This window comes from Ursus maritimus, unplaced genomic scaffold (assembly GCF_017311325.1).
Source record: "Ursus maritimus isolate PB19 unplaced genomic scaffold, ASM1731132v1 scaffold_30, whole genome shotgun sequence".
Classification (NCBI taxonomy): Eukaryota; Metazoa; Chordata; class Mammalia; order Carnivora; family Ursidae; genus Ursus; species Ursus maritimus.
In genome coordinates this window covers 10,107,955-10,122,837 of record NW_024425564.1, presented here as the reverse complement: position 1 = coordinate 10,122,837, position 14,883 = coordinate 10,107,955, and the positions used below count along the sequence as shown (strand labels likewise).

The 14,883-nt window shown below is 41.1% G+C and overlaps 4 protein-coding genes across 9 annotated transcripts; 2 read left to right on the top strand and 2 right to left on the bottom strand.

Moving 5' to 3' along the window:
• Positions 1 to 329: 329 nt before the first annotated feature.
• Positions 330 to 1,208, bottom strand: LOC103665181 (histone H2A type 1-A; the record flags this gene model as incomplete). Its single annotated transcript, XM_008693078.1, has 1 exon — positions 330 to 1,208. A coding segment is annotated over one exon (441 nt), but the record flags the coding sequence as incomplete, so codon positions are not given.
• Positions 1,117 to 14,260, top strand: LOC103665034 (histone H2B type 1-A). 6 transcript variants are annotated; one of them, XM_008692945.2, is made up of 2 exons: positions 1,117 to 1,909; positions 13,970 to 14,260. In XM_008692945.2, exon 1 carries the CDS (start codon positions 1,516 to 1,518, stop codon positions 1,897 to 1,899), a length of 384 nt encoding a protein of 127 aa, XP_008691167.1. In that variant the 5' UTR covers positions 1,117 to 1,515; the 3' UTR covers positions 1,900 to 1,909; positions 13,970 to 14,260. The 6 variants fall into 6 exon arrangements, with proteins under 6 accessions (XP_008691167.1, XP_040500831.1, XP_008691166.1 ...); XM_040644897.1 differs by lacking the exon at positions 13,970 to 14,260 and adding an exon at positions 5,493 to 6,244; XM_008692944.2 differs by lacking the exon at positions 13,970 to 14,260 and adding an exon at positions 4,859 to 6,244.
• On the bottom strand, positions 8,561 to 8,951 carry LOC103665033 (histone H2B type 1-A). The gene has a single exon (XM_008692943.1). The coding sequence runs from the start codon at positions 8,942 to 8,944 to the stop codon at positions 8,561 to 8,563; it is 384 nt and encodes a 127-aa protein (XP_008691165.1). The 5' UTR covers positions 8,945 to 8,951.
• LOC103665182 (histone H2A type 1-H-like) lies at positions 9,223 to 9,618 on the top strand. Its single transcript, XM_008693079.2, has one exon. It carries the CDS (start codon positions 9,223 to 9,225, stop codon positions 9,616 to 9,618), a length of 396 nt encoding a protein of 131 aa, XP_008691301.1.
• Positions 14,261 to 14,883: the final 623 nt, after the last annotated feature.

Here is a 14,883-nt window from a genome sequence, read left to right as displayed (position 1 = left end):
ATAGTGTCTAAAGATTTCAGGATACCGAATGATGCTAGCATGTTTGAAAGGAAATTCCTTTTCAGAAGATACTTTAAGAAAACCACACATCCTTGCTGGATTGACGTGCTGTGGGACTGCCACCAGTTAAACTGGAAGCTATATTATACCTCTCCTGTTTGTTGTTCTTCATTTTTTTTAAGATTTTAAGTAAACTCTACACCCAACATGGGGCTGGAACTCAACAGGTGACTTTTTTATTTTATAGTCACCTGTTTACATTAGCTCACAAACTGAGTGGTGGTTGTTAATGACAGAGTAATTATAGCTCTTCCTCCCGATAGCTTCAGTATGTGACTAAACTCTTTGCTGGCTGGGGTGCTGGGATGGCAGTGGGTTAGGTGAAGGGCTTGATTTCCACTCAGGTCATGATTCGGCTGCGGAGCTCAAAGTCTACAGCGGGATCGCCGCTGAACGTAGAGACGGCTTCAGATTCTCCCTCCTGCTCTCTGCCCCTCCCACTGTACTCTCTCAAAAAAAACCTTCAATTCCTTGCTGACCACTTACCAGGAAAGCTGGTTGAGCCTCAACAGCTTTAAAACTCAAAAGAACCCGTTAGTAGAACCAAAGGTAATTTTGGAGCGCTGGGATTTTTACCAAGATTCAGGGCATGTGTACCTGCATATACACATAGGCATCCCACATACATGGCAGCTTATGCAGTCTTCCCTGATCATTTGAGTGGCTCTGAAAAGAGCCTTTGGTTTTTCTTCTCCAAACATTGTCACTCATTGGGATTCATGACTTGGAAATTGCTTGCCCTGGACCTTGTGGTGGTGACTCTTGATCTTTTTGGGTAGTAGCACGGCCTGGATGTTGGGCAGGACGCCGCCGCCCTGGGCGATGGTCACTCCGCCCAGAAGCTTGTTCAGTTCCTCGTCTTTGCAGATGGCCAACTGTAAATGGTGGGGGATGACACGCGTCTTCTTGTTGTCACGAGAGGTGTTGCCCGCCAGCTCTAGAATCTGGACTGTGAGGTACTCCAGCACTGCCGCCAGGTACACCGGTGCACCAGCCCCCACGCGCTCCGCATACTTGCCCTTGCGGAGCAGACGGTGGATTCGACCCACTGGGAACTGCAAGCTGGCTCTAGATGAACTGGACTTAGCCTTAGCAAGTGCTTCGCCACCCTGTTTCCAGCGCCCAGACACAGCAGGACGCACCGCAGGAAATTACAGCACCTAAAAAAAAAAAAACTACGGGGCCTATTTATAGCCTGACAGTAGGCTGTGATTTGTTATCTGATTGGCTGATGGCCGTCTAGCCAATCAGAAAGCCTCGCCAGAATCACCTCATTTACATTCACGCCACTACCCACGAACCAATCAGACCGTGTCTGCTCAACGCGTCACTTCAGAACTGTGCCTATAAATACTGCTCTCGCTAGGGTTCAATGCTCTTCGCTTACTTGGTGCGGTTTGGAGCGGCTAGAGCTGTCACTGGAGAGCTGTAACGCTATTGAGCTGTACACTCATCATGCCGGAGCTGACTTCGAAGGGCACTACCATTTCCAAGAAAGGCTTCAAAAAAGCTGTAACCAAAACTCAGAAGAAAGAAGGGAAGAAGCGTAAGAGAAGCCGCAAAGAGAGCTACTCCATTTACATCTACAAGGTGCTGAAGCAGGTGCACCCCGACACCGGCATCTCGTCCAAGGCCATGAGCATCATGAATTCCTTTGTTACTGACATCTTCGAGCGCATCGCGGGCGAGGCGTCGCGCCTGGCGCATTACAACAAGCGCTCGACCATCACGTCCAGGGAGATCCAGACGGCCGTGCGCCTGCTGCTGCCCGGAGAGCTGGCCAAACACGCTGTGTCCGAGGGCACCAAGGCCGTCACCAAGTACACCAGCTCCAAGTAAACTTGCCCAAGTAAGCGTCTTCACCTAAAAATAACCCAAAGGCTCTTTTCAGAGCCACTTACATTTCCTGGAGAAGGGCTGTGGCTCTGCTGATAGGGCTTGGTTCCTACATTGTGGCAAGCTGAAAATGCAAAAATCTGTCTCTAAAACTGGTAAAAATAGGCGCTGGGTCTACTGAAACAGTGAAAGTTGTTTAGTCAGCTTAGGACCAGGTACTTATGTAAAAATACTTGCTATACTGAAGCTGGTTGTAAGTATTGTTTTCAGTGGTGCCAAGATTCACATTCTATTCTAGGGCTACTAGTATTTTTCTCAGCATTTGTAATCTACATGTGGATGGGGTGGCGGGGGGTGGCGGGGGGTGGCGGGGGGTGGCGGGTTGCGGGGTTGTTTTTTTGTCTGATTTAAATGGCTCATAGCCTTCATAATGTTAAATAGAAATGAAGAGAGTAGGCATTCTTGTTTTTTCGTCACTTTGCTGAAGAATCTTCTGGACTATTTCTCATTAGATACATTTCATAATAATGAGAAAGAATTCTTCTATGTCTGCTTTACTGAGAGCCGTAAGTTAAGAATGGATATTGAGTTTTAGAATATGCCTTTTCAGCATCACTGGGGATTGATCATAAACCTTTCCTCTTTAGATGTATTGAGTTATTTTAATAAACTTCCTAAAATGCATTATCCTTACATTTCTGCATAAAACCCTCCTTGGGCATCTTGTCGTTCACTTAATGTGCTGAATTCCAGTTACCAATATATCATTTACAATTTATGCTTCAATATTATAAGTTAGATAATCTCTATTTTCCTTTTTTGTGTGTAATCATGTTCTGCTTTTGATATAAATGTTTATTCAATTCATGAAAATAATATGGAAGATAATGATCTTTTTATTCTTTTAAAGAGTTATTTATTTATTTTAGAGAGAGAGTGCATGCCCATGTGCGCAGGCACATACGAGTTGGCGGGGGGAAGTGGCAGAGGGAGAGAGAGCATACCAAACTGACTCCCTGCTGAGCGCAGAGCTCGATCCCATAACCCTGAGATCATGACCTGAACCGAAACCAAGAGTCAGATGTCAATGGACTGAGCCACCCAGGCACCCCTAGAAAATAACTTTTTAATATTCTGAAACTGAACACATTGGAATTCTCTTTTCTTGAAAACTTCGGTGAAATTCCTCTTTTAAAACAATTGGTACTTGGTGTCTCTTTTTCAGTTCACAGTTCTTTGACCATTTTCCCTATTCTATTATGAAACTGTTCTGTTTAGATTTGCTAATAATTTGTAATACATTTTGGTAAATTATATTTTACAAGAAAATTATTTAAAGATATCATCTTAGAGATAAGCAAACTGGTCTCTAATGATTTTATCTCCACTGTGTTTGTAACTACAAGTCCTTTATTATCCCTAATTTTGTGTTTGTACTTTCTCACTTTTTAACAAACCCTATCAGTTACAGGCTAATCTTTTAATTTTTTAAAATGTATTTATTTGCTATTTCTTTACTTCTGCATTTCTTACAGTTTTACTGTACTGAAAAATTTAAAAACAGTTTTGCCATTTCTTTTTCCTAAGTATTTTTTTCCAGGTTTTTCATTTTTTAACCTTAGGCCTTCTACTGACTCACTTTATTTTTATTTTTCCTAGCTTCTTTAGTGGGGTGCTTACTTCATAGAGACAATTCTCACACTGCATGGTTTTGATATAAATGAATTTCAGTTGCAACAGTTCAGTTAAATTACATCAATTGTCCAACAACACACTACAAAGTTCAGTAGTGAGTAGTTGCATAAATTACAAACTTCAGCGCTGGGTCTTCAGTTCACAAGTCACTGCACAAATAACAAATGCACATGGTGTTCTATCATGACCTATCACCTCACTTATTGTATTTACTTATTTTTTAAAAGATTTTATTTATTTGTCAGAGAGACAGCACAAGCAGGGGGAGTGGCAGGCAGAGGGAGAAGCAGACTCCCCACTGAGTAAGGAGCCTGATATGGGGCTTGATCCCAGGACCCTGGGATCACAACCGGCGCTGAAGGCAGACGCTTCACCGATGGAGCCACCCAGGCGTCCCACGTCACTTATTTTAAAATGTGCTGGTTTCTGGACACTGCATGTGTTACTCAGTTTACGCACAAACAGGAAGCATGTACTTTTAGTTGCCGCTTTGTCTCCCAGTGATAAATGTACATGACAAGAACTGATCATCAAAAGTGGGAGGTGGCCATCAGATGAAAGGCTAATAAAAAAATAAAAAATAATAATCCTGAAAGTGGAATTCAAGTTGAATATAAAAGGAGTTCCAGAAGAAACAGCTGGCAGTGAGACTGCTGGTGCTGTCACTATTGAGAGACTAGCTGCACGACCAGAGGAACTCAGTGACAGTGAACTCGCTGACATACATCAGAAAGTGTTTGTGTCAAAAAGGATGAAGATGTTCCAGGGAAAGTGACACTGGCAAAACGCTTCGTGCTACAGGAATTCTCAAAGATATTTCACAACATTGAAAATACAAAGAATAAAATGATGGAAGCTGATCCGAATTCAGAAAGAGCCAGCACAGTTCGCCAAGGTATAGAAAAGACGCTCCCTGTATCGGAAGGTGGGCGTGTTCCACTACTTGCAGTAAGTTTATAAAAAAGAAATGAGAATTTAATTCTTTAATGGTGTTAATATTTTAAATTACAATGTCCTAAGTATTTCTTTTCCACTTCCCTCTATAATTATAATAGACGGTTAAGGGAGTTTTTAAATGTCTGGATAAAAATGTTTAAAAATTATGCAGTAATGATGATTTTTCCCATTGATTATTAACATTGCTTTGCGTCATCATTTTTTAGGTTTTACACTACCTCAAGAACTGCCTGTATTTATGCTTTCTTAGTAAAGTAAGCATTTAAACGATCTTTTTTCCTCTAAGCCATGCTTCCCCTTATTCCCACAGGTTCTGTAAATACTCTGAACTCTCATTAATATGTAAGACTTGCCGAGAGATACGAATTTCTTCATTCTCCACTAGGAACTTGGAAACGTTTGTTATTAGAAAAGCAAAGCTGCTGCCCAAACGGTCTTTCCTTAGATCAGACTTGCAGACCAAATGTGGACCCAGAACCCAGCTTTAGGGAGCTTGGTGGCACAAAGGACATCAGAATGGGTTTGCGACTTCTGAAGACTTCCGTAATGTCAGACAAATAAGAGGAAAGCTTTAGTCCAAGACAATGCATGGGAAAGCAGCTAAAACACCAGGTTTCTTGTTGTTGTTTCAGGTTTTTAAAATGTGTGTTTTAAGAAAGGTGCTATCTGCCTGTGGCCAGCACCTCAACCACTGAGTAATAGAGGATTGGCATGATGGAATTTTCTGGGGAAAGGGCCACAGCGCCGCTAGGGCTCTGCTTTAAATACAGTGAGGATGGGTTTGGGAACTGGGGAGAGCAGATCCTGCAGGTGCTCCCCTCCCTAAGCACTTCTAGATGTTTACTCCACCCGACATCACTGCAATGATTACCCGTTGGCATTTGCCCTGGAAGCAGGGGTATTCGCTATCTCTAATTCTAGGTTGTGATGTTGTTATGCCACAGAACAGAAAACATAACAAGTGGCAGGAAGACGAGGGCTGTAAAAAGGACAGAGCACCTACGCCTGTTGAGAAACCCAGATGCTGTCATTGCCCTCAAGCCTCTAAACCCAAAACAGGAGAAAGACCTCTGCTGGTGCAACTGTCAAAGGAGAAGCTTCCCAGTCTCATCTCAGATGGGACCATGAGGTTTGCGGGGCAAGGGAAACCCTTCCGGGGAACGGGGCCAGAAAGAGCCAGACCAACTTAAGTCCTCACCGTACTGCTCCAGCAGGCAGGCATTGATCTTCCATGTGAATGGGATGGTGCCATGGATACAACGGAACATGGAGATAGAGAGCCTGCGAACCGTCAAGAGGGACTGCGAACACTTGTGGAGCGAATTTTGAGGTGGCTGCACAATGTCAGAATGGTGATGAGAAAGCAGCTGAATTCACTGGTTTGGAATCCATGGGGACCCCTACACTGCAGATATAAACTTGTGAGTCTGCCATAGGTATTTAGAGCAAGGGGTGTGGCTGAGGCTACCTAGCATAGATTTAGCGCTATAGTGTCCAGTATGGGAGCCACTAGCCATATGTGGTTATTGAGCACTTGAAATGTGGCAAGTCTGAACAAAGACACACTGTAAGTGTAAAATACACATTGGATTTCAAAGACCTAACTTTTAAAAATTAAATTATTATAATTTTATCTTTATTACATGTTGAAATTATAAAGTTTGATATATTGCATTAAACAAAATATTGATTAAAATTAATTTCACCGATTTCTTTTTTCTACTTTAAATGTGGCTACTGGAAAGTTTAAAGTGACATATGTGGCCAATGTCTGTGGCTTGCATTATATAGAAATTGGACATTTTTGAAATTAAAGACCCATGCTCTGCTAAAGACACTGGTAAGAGAATGAAAAGACAGACCGCAGATGGAGAAAATATTTGCAAATCATGTATATGATAAAGGACTTGTAGTCAGAATACATTTTAAAAAATGCTTGAAACTCATCAGTAAGAAAATAAACCCAATTAAAGAATAGGCAAAAGATCTACACAGATATCTCACCAAAAAGATCTACAGATGGCAAATAAGCGTATCAAAAGATTCTCAAATGTAACTGTTATTAGGGAAACACAAATTAAAACAATGAGCTATTTACACACCTACTATTAGAACGGCTAAAATCCAAAACATGACATTACCAAATGCTGACAAGGGTATGGAACAACAAGACTTCTCATTCATTCACTGTTTGTGAGAATGCTGAATGGCACAGCCACTGTGGAAGACAGTTTAGCAGTTCCTTATAAAGTGAAACATACAACCCAGCAATTGTACTCCTCATGATATTTACCCAATTATTTGAAAAGTTGTTTCAACATAAAACCTGCACAAAAATGCTTATAACAACTTTACTTACAACGGCTAAAAAGTGGAAGCAAAGAAGAGCCCCTGAAATATGTAAATGGATAGACCAATTGTGGTCTAGCCATACAACAGAGTTATTTGGTGATAAAAAGAAAGATATTAGTCCACATAACAAAAATGAATGAATCCTAAATACATGCTACTAAGGGAAAGAACCAGCCAGAAAAACAATACTCTTCCACTCTAGAGTTGATAAGTATTTGGAGCTATGCAGAGACATACTGTTTCATAAGGCCTTATCAGGGCAGCTGGGACCCCTGACTAGAGATGATGCCCCCTTCCCATACAATGTGGCACTGATGTCCCATCTATTAGCTCCTTTGAGGACTCCCAGCTAAAGCATTCTGGGATTCTGCAGGGGCATGTGACACTTCTTTCCTATGAATTTTTACTATACATATTCAATCAAATGGTATTACAGTTTGTTTTTATTTTTATTTTTTTGTAAAGATGTATATACATTAAATCTTTTTTAAAAGGGAAGAAAATAGAAATCAACAGTCCAACTAAGAATTCTAGCTGAACCACAGGTTTCTGGGAAGTAGTCATAATAATTTGATCCCTTCTTTTTTGTCAATTTCCATGGCCTTTTTCAGTGATTTTTTTTAAATGCTTGTGGGCTCGCTCAGAAGAGTCCAGACGATTATGACAGATTAGATCTTGTACCCAATGTCTTCTGCCGTGAATACTGGGCATCCTATTTTGATAAAAACCATATGACCCGATTTAGAACATCACGGTATTTGAGTCCAGTGATATAAGGCACAAATGCAATTTAATGGTCTAATCACAATATAAAAAACAAATGACCCTATTAGAATTTGTAAGTTAAATGCAAAAGAGTTAATTCAGTTAATGTTACTTGTTTGCCAGTTAGCCACTTATCGGGTTTCAGTGTGAATCAGCTGGCACGGCAAGATCTCCACACTCCCATCAACCTGTTCTCAATAAACAGCCCAGTTTAGAAACCACAATAAATGTTCAGATGAGATCAGACCAAGAAACTCCAGGCTTTGGGCCTCAAATAGCAGCAGCTTATGGGCAGCTAGCCGGATCCATGAGTTTTTTCACAAACCATAGCCAATGTAAAGAGGAAGTAAAACAGCTGTGACTAATGCTCCCATACTAGACCGTCTTAAGGTCTGTAAGTCTCAAGGTCTATAAAGTCTGTCCACTGCTCCAGACTTTCACTGTCATCTGATACAAAATACTTCAAAACTTTTTTACAGAAAGGCAAGCCATATTCCTTGTGGCCCTCGGGCCCATGTAAGGACCTCCCTGAGGACATAGGATTAGTGGAGCCACTTTCTGTTCAAAGGACTCCCTTCTCCAAATTGCTTCACCTAGATCTCAAGTCTAACTGAAATGCATAAACAATTCAGTTAGGTATTTGAAACTGAAAGATAGTCCTGCAACCACCCAAGTGAGACCTTATCTACTTATTTCTCAAACATTATATGGTGTGAGCAAAGTAAACTTGGCAAACAGACCAAGAAATCTATTTGCTTGTTATACCAGCAGTTTCCAGGTCAGAAGACCTACCCACGTACAGTTTACGACTAAGAGCCTACAGTCTTTTGGAAAGTGTGGGTGGCTCTTAAAAGAGCCTTTGGGTTATAAAGCTTGTCTGGTGACTGGAATCGTTTTACTTGGAGCTGGTGTACTTGGTGACGGCCTTGGTGCCCTCAGACACGGCGTGCTTGGCCAGCTCCCCGGGCAGCAGCAGGCGCACGGCCGTCTGGATCTCCCTGGACGTGATGGTCGAGCGCTTGTTGTAATGCGCCAGGCGCGACGCCTCGCCCGCGATGCGCTCGAAGATGTCACTGACGAAAGAATTCATTATGCTCATGGCCTTGGACGAGATGCCGGTGTCGGGGTGCACCTGCTTCAGCACCTTGTAGATGTAAATGGAGTAGCTCTCTTTGCGGCATCTCTTACGCTTCTTTCCTTCTTTCTTCTGAGTTTTGGTTACAGCTTTCTTGAAACCTTTCTTGGAAATGGTAGTGCCCTTCGAAGTCAGCTCTGGCATGGCCGGTGAACAGCTCCAGTGTGCCAACAAGTGGCACTTCAAGAGGCCAACTGCGGTATTTATAGGCACAGCGCTCAATGACGTGTTAGGCAGCCAGCATCTGATTGGGCAATGGGTAGTGGTGTGTTTGTAAATGAGGTGATCCCAGAAACGTTCTCTGATTGGTAGACTATCAGCCAACCAAACAGCACCTCACAACCTATCATCAGACTATAAATAGGCCGGGTACCTGACCTAACGGAAATTTTCTCCCGTTATTACACGCCAGTTTTTAAGCTATGTCGGGACGCGGCAAGCAGGGCGGCAAGGCTCGTGCCAAGGCCAAGACGCGCTCCTCGCGGGCCGGCCTCCAGTTCCCGGTGGGCCGTGTGCACCGCCTGCTCCGGAAGGGCAACTACGCCGAGCGGGTCGGGGCCGGCGCGCCCGTGTACCTGGCGGCCGTGCTGGAGTACTTGACGGCCGAGATTCTGGAGCTGGCGGGCAACGCGGCCCGCGACAACAAGAAGACGCGCATCATCCCGCGCCACCTGCAGCTGGCCATCCGCAACGACGAGGAGCTCAACAAGCTGCTGGGCCGGGTGACCATCGCGCAGGGCGGCGTCCTGCCCAACATCCAGGCCGTGCTGCTGCCCAAGAAGACCGAGAGCCACCATCATAAAGTCCAGTGCAAGTAATACCTCACAAGCAGTAAAGCTTAGCAAGTGAAAACAAACCCAAACTGAACCAAAGGCTCTTTTCAGAGCCACTCACGTTTTCTGAGAAAGCTTAGATTTACAAAAAGTTTAAAAGAACGGTAACGGATTCACCCACAACAAATAAGGATTTAATTGGCCACAACTCTTTTAACAGGATGCTGAAAATTATCTAGTTAATGGTGGCAGAGGCCTCTGAAGCAGGTCACCTTAATGCGCAGTAATTTTTACAACGGAACTTTTTCAGCACTCTAGATAGAGCAGCCATCTTGCAGGCACTTGGGGGTAGAAGTACCATTCTCGTGGGGAAAAGAGTAAACAGACTACAGCTGTTGTGACCACAACAAACTTAGCACCAAACAAGGGGTATGGCTGGCTTTTTGAGAGTTTGTGGATCATCAGAACATTGTGACTTTATTTCATTGGGTCATCAACCCAATCCCACCCTCTGCTGCTAGAATCCATAAGAGGGCAGTGAGACAGACTGGTCTGTCACTTAAGGTTTCTTCTCTTGCCCCATGAGTCTTCTAAAATCCCGAAATTTGTCAGAACTGGACTACATTCAACTTTCTACTTAACTATAAATAAAACTGACCTCTATCTTCCCATCTTAAACTATACATTCTTACACAGTCCAGCTGAACTCACCAGTATGTTAATCAACCAATAATAAAAGACCATCCTATAAGAATGGCACCCAAATAACACAATGCTGGCACTAATAACTAAAATTGTTGCAGTCACTGGAATATAACAATATTATTGGATCACTGACAGTTTTCTCTTTAAAATCTGGTGACAAAATTTGGGATTCCCCAGACGAATCTCCTCTTCCTTTGTTATCACAGAGAAATTAAATTCTACATGATATGTCATTTCATTCCTAACACCTTTCTTCTGGTTCTCCTTAATCCCAGCCATTCAGGTTCTGCTTAGATTCTGGGCTGCTATCTGTGTTCTTTCTGGGAAATTCAGAATCTTGTATCATCTTAAGGGCCCAGGTACGGCCTAAATCCAATAATAACTGTCCTTGAAAGAGACCAAAGAGAAGACACAGAGAAGGGAAGATCACGTGAAAGTCAAAGGCAGAGATTGGAAGTGATATGGCTACAAGCCAAGAAACACTAAAGATTCCTGGAAGCCACCAGAAACCAGGAGGGAAGCATGGGACAAATTCTCTCTCTGAGCATCCAGAAGGAACCAGTTCTGTTAACATTTAATTTTGACTTCTTCCTGCCAGGACTATACAAGAATACATTTCTGTTTTAAACCCCCCAGTTTGTGATAATTTGTTATAGCAGGCCTAAGAAACTAACACCCTCTCTTTTAAGAGGATGCAAAGACAAGCTATAGACTCAAAGAGAATAGCTGCAAAGCACATATCTTACAAAGGACTAGTATCTAGGATATATAAAGAACTCCCAAAACTCAACGGTATAAAACTACTCAACAATCCATTTAGCAAATGGATGAAAAACGTAAAGGGACACTTCACCAAAAAGGATATACAGATGGCAAATAAACACGTGAAAAGGTGTTGAATATCCTACGTCATTAGTAATTTCAAAGTGAAACCACAATGAGATGCCACTACACACCTACTTGAATGACCAAAATCCAAAACACTGACACCACCAAATGCTGGCTAGGAGCTGAACTAACAGAAAACTATTGTTCATTGCTGCTTATAGTGAAAAATGGTACAGCCACTTTGAAAGACACAGTTGCTTATAAAAGTAAATGTCAGCCATCTAGATCTATCTAAGATCATATATATATGAGCCATCTAGATCTAGCTAAGATTTTATATATATATACGTATATATATGTATACACACCTCCCAAACATAGCAGTTTTATTCACAATTCAGTTCAATAGATGACTGGATAAATAAACTATAGCACATCCATATAAGGAAGCATTATTCAGTGATAAAAAGAAATGAGCTATCAAGCCAAGAAAAGGCAGTAGGAATCTTAAATCATACTGCTAAGTGAAAGAAGCCAGTCTGAAAAGACGACATACAGCACGAGTCTACGAACATCCTGGGAAAGGAAAAATAGATAAGAACAGTAAGAAAGATCAGTAGTTTTCAGGCTTTGGTGGTAGAAGGGGGCAGAGATGAAGAGATGAAGCACGGAGGATTTTTAGGACGAGGAAACCATTCTCTATAATACTATATGGTGGGTACGTGACATTATGCATTTGTCAAAACCCACAAAACTAACTGCACAACACAGAGTGAACCGTACTGTAAATTACGGATTTTCATTAATAATTATATACCGATAGAGATCATTAACTGTAACAAACGTACCGCACCAACACAGAGGCAGAGGCGGCGTTTGACATACATGCACTTTCTGCTCAATGTTTGTCAACTTGAAACTGCTTTTAAAAATAAAGTCTATTTTTTAAATTTTTTAAAGGTTTTATTTATTGGAGTGCGAGAGAGATCATGAGCAGGGGGGAGAGGTAGAGGGACAAGCAGACTCCCCACTGAACAGGGAGCCCGATGTGGGACTTGTTCCCAGGACCCTGGGGTCATGACCTGAGCTGAAGGCAGATGCTTAACTGATGGAGCCACCCAGGTGCCCATAAATTCTATTTTTAAAAAAACAATCCCAAAAGATTACCTACTATATAATTCAATTTACATAACATTCTTGAAATGACATAAAGAAACAGAAACTGTATTAGTGGCCCAAGAGTCAAGAGGGAGTGTGGGTAGCAGAGAACTGTCTGTGCTATAAAAAGGAAACACGAGGGATCCTTGCCGGGGTGGAAGTGTTCTATATTGATTATATCAATGTCAACATCCTGGTGGTGACATCGTACTAAGCTTTGCAAGAGGTACCTTTTGGGGAAACTGAGTATGCTGATCAAGACTGTGTAGTAAGAAAGGGATAAATAACCCCCCTAAAATAAATAAGAAAGGGATAAATAGTTTTTGACACTGATGAAAAAGAAATTTAAGGGAGGAGAATAATCTTTTCAACAAACAATGCTAGTTGACCAATGAGCAAAAATAGGAAACAACCTAAGCCTCACACCTTTCACAAAAATTCACTCAAAACTGATGGTAGATTTAAATGTAAAATGTAAATAGTAAAACTTTTAGAAAGAAAGACAGAAAAATCTTTGGGATCCAGAGCTACGCAAAAAGTTCTTAAACATGAAACCAAAACCATCCAGGAGAGGAAAAAAATTGTCAAATGTCATCAAAAGTAAAAATGTTTGTTTTATGAAAGTCCTGTAAAGAAGATTAAAACGAGAAGCTACAGATGTAAAGAATACATTTGCAAACTATAAATATGACAAATTTAAATTTAGAATATATATATTTTCCAAGCTCAATAGTAAAAAAACAAAAAAACAAAAAAACGATTCCATTAAAAATGGGCAAAAGTCACAAAGAGACACTTCACGGAAATTAATAAACATTAACACTAACAACCATTAGGGAAATGCAAATTAAGACTATGATGAGATATCAATATATACCTACCAGGCAACCAAAATAAAAATAATGACAACACCGAATGCCTGCATAAATGTGGAGAAATTCCATGTCTTATACATTGCTGGTGAGAAAATAAAGTGGTATAGTCACTTGTGCTCTCTCTCACTCACTTTTTCTCTCGAGTAAATGAATAAAAACTTAAAAAAAAAAAAGTAGGATGTATCTGTAGCTATTACACTGTAAAGAACCCAAAATATTTTAAAAATATTCCTCCAGTATTCAAAAACTATCCAATTCAGCAAGGTAGTTGCTCATGTTATTGACATCTGAGTAATATTCTGACATAAATTTTTCTGATTTGGTGAAATTTTTAAAAAGAAATAACAGAAAATAACCAACATTCATGCCAGCACTAAACTCACTGGTCAGTGGTGTGAAATGATTTCTGTGATGAAATGGATGGTAGTCAGAAGCAGTTGTCAGTAGTTTGATTTTGTGACACTCTTTTTGGCAATAAAATTGTAAAAATGGATAATAGCTTTTGCAAGAAATAGCAATTCATTTGAAGTTATATGTCTAATCTGAAAATCAAGAAAGCACTTTAGCTTAAAATTTATTTCTAAACTATATAAAGAAATATTTAATAGAAATTTTTGCATCAACCTTCAAGCAGTATCATGAATTTCATTAACTTATGTGTGTGTGTGTGTGCTTACTTTTCTCATAGAGCCAGTCATTAAACATTTACCAGCACAACCCTGTCTAAACTATGAAACTGAGTAAAAAAAACTCATTTAAAAATGGAGTCAGGAGGCCAGAAGGGGGAACTCTGATGCTTTATCTCTTCTGTTCCATTGCATTCTCGACAGGAAGAAGCATACTTTACTACTCCTGCAGGAGGAAGGAAGAATTTCTCCTTGCCCAGCAACAAGCTCAGCCAGTAAGAAAATACCACAACTCAGCCAACTGTCACCACCTTGAACTCTCACTTTCCTCCAATGGGCTTTCCTTTAAAGCAGGCCCTTCCAACCTCCTCCTTTTCTCTACCCAGTAATATTCCTCTCCTTTGATCTCTGGATTTGCCTATAGTTTGCCACAGCTTTGTGTCCCAAATTACAGTTCTTCTGCTATGTCCAAATAAACCGATTTTTCTGGTAAAATAACAGGCTGTTTTACTTTTAAGGCTGACAAAACTATACGTTTGAGAGCATTCCCTAAGTGAAACACACAATGAGAGAACAAGGAGAGGCAAAAGAATACTTTTAACACTCACTGTTCTTTGGCTTCAAATCCCAACATGTTTCCTGAGAGGAGGGAGGCCAGATCATGGGAAGAACTCCTTTTCCCTGTACTAGAGAAAACAGAGAGGAATTAAAAATCTGCTCATTATTCCTGTTATAGCCTATCCTAAGTTGAAGGCTTTTCCCCAGGCTCCAAATCCTTGTATCTCAGACCTATGGAATAACAATCATTTAAGTAGAAAAAACAGATGATATGGCCCCTTTCCAGAAAGTACTGATTCAGGGCTCACAATACTCCGGTCTTGCAGCTGAAAAATCCTAAAGAGTAAAGTGCATGGGCACCATGAGGGCATTTATCGGGTTTTTCTCCTTAGAGCTCCTCCTTTATTTGAGAAACTGCCTCTCTCATACCAGTTAACAAATCCTCAGAGGCTTTCTAGAAACAGTGTCTTTGCACAAGACTGCTTTGGCAGAGCTAAAAGACATGCCTGGAAATAAATTCACATGTTTGACTTAAAGACAGAGGGGAGCACTCACGAGCA

Coding starts and splice junctions, on each gene's coding strand:
- LOC103665034 (XM_008692945.2), top strand. CDS start 1,516: ATGCCGGAGCTGACTTCGAAGGGCACTACCATTTCCAAGAAAGGCTTC.
- LOC103665033 (XM_008692943.1), bottom strand. CDS start 8,944: ATGCCAGAGCTGACTTCGAAGGGCACTACCATTTCCAAGAAAGGTTTC.
- LOC103665182 (XM_008693079.2), top strand. CDS start 9,223: ATGTCGGGACGCGGCAAGCAGGGCGGCAAGGCTCGTGCCAAGGCCAAG.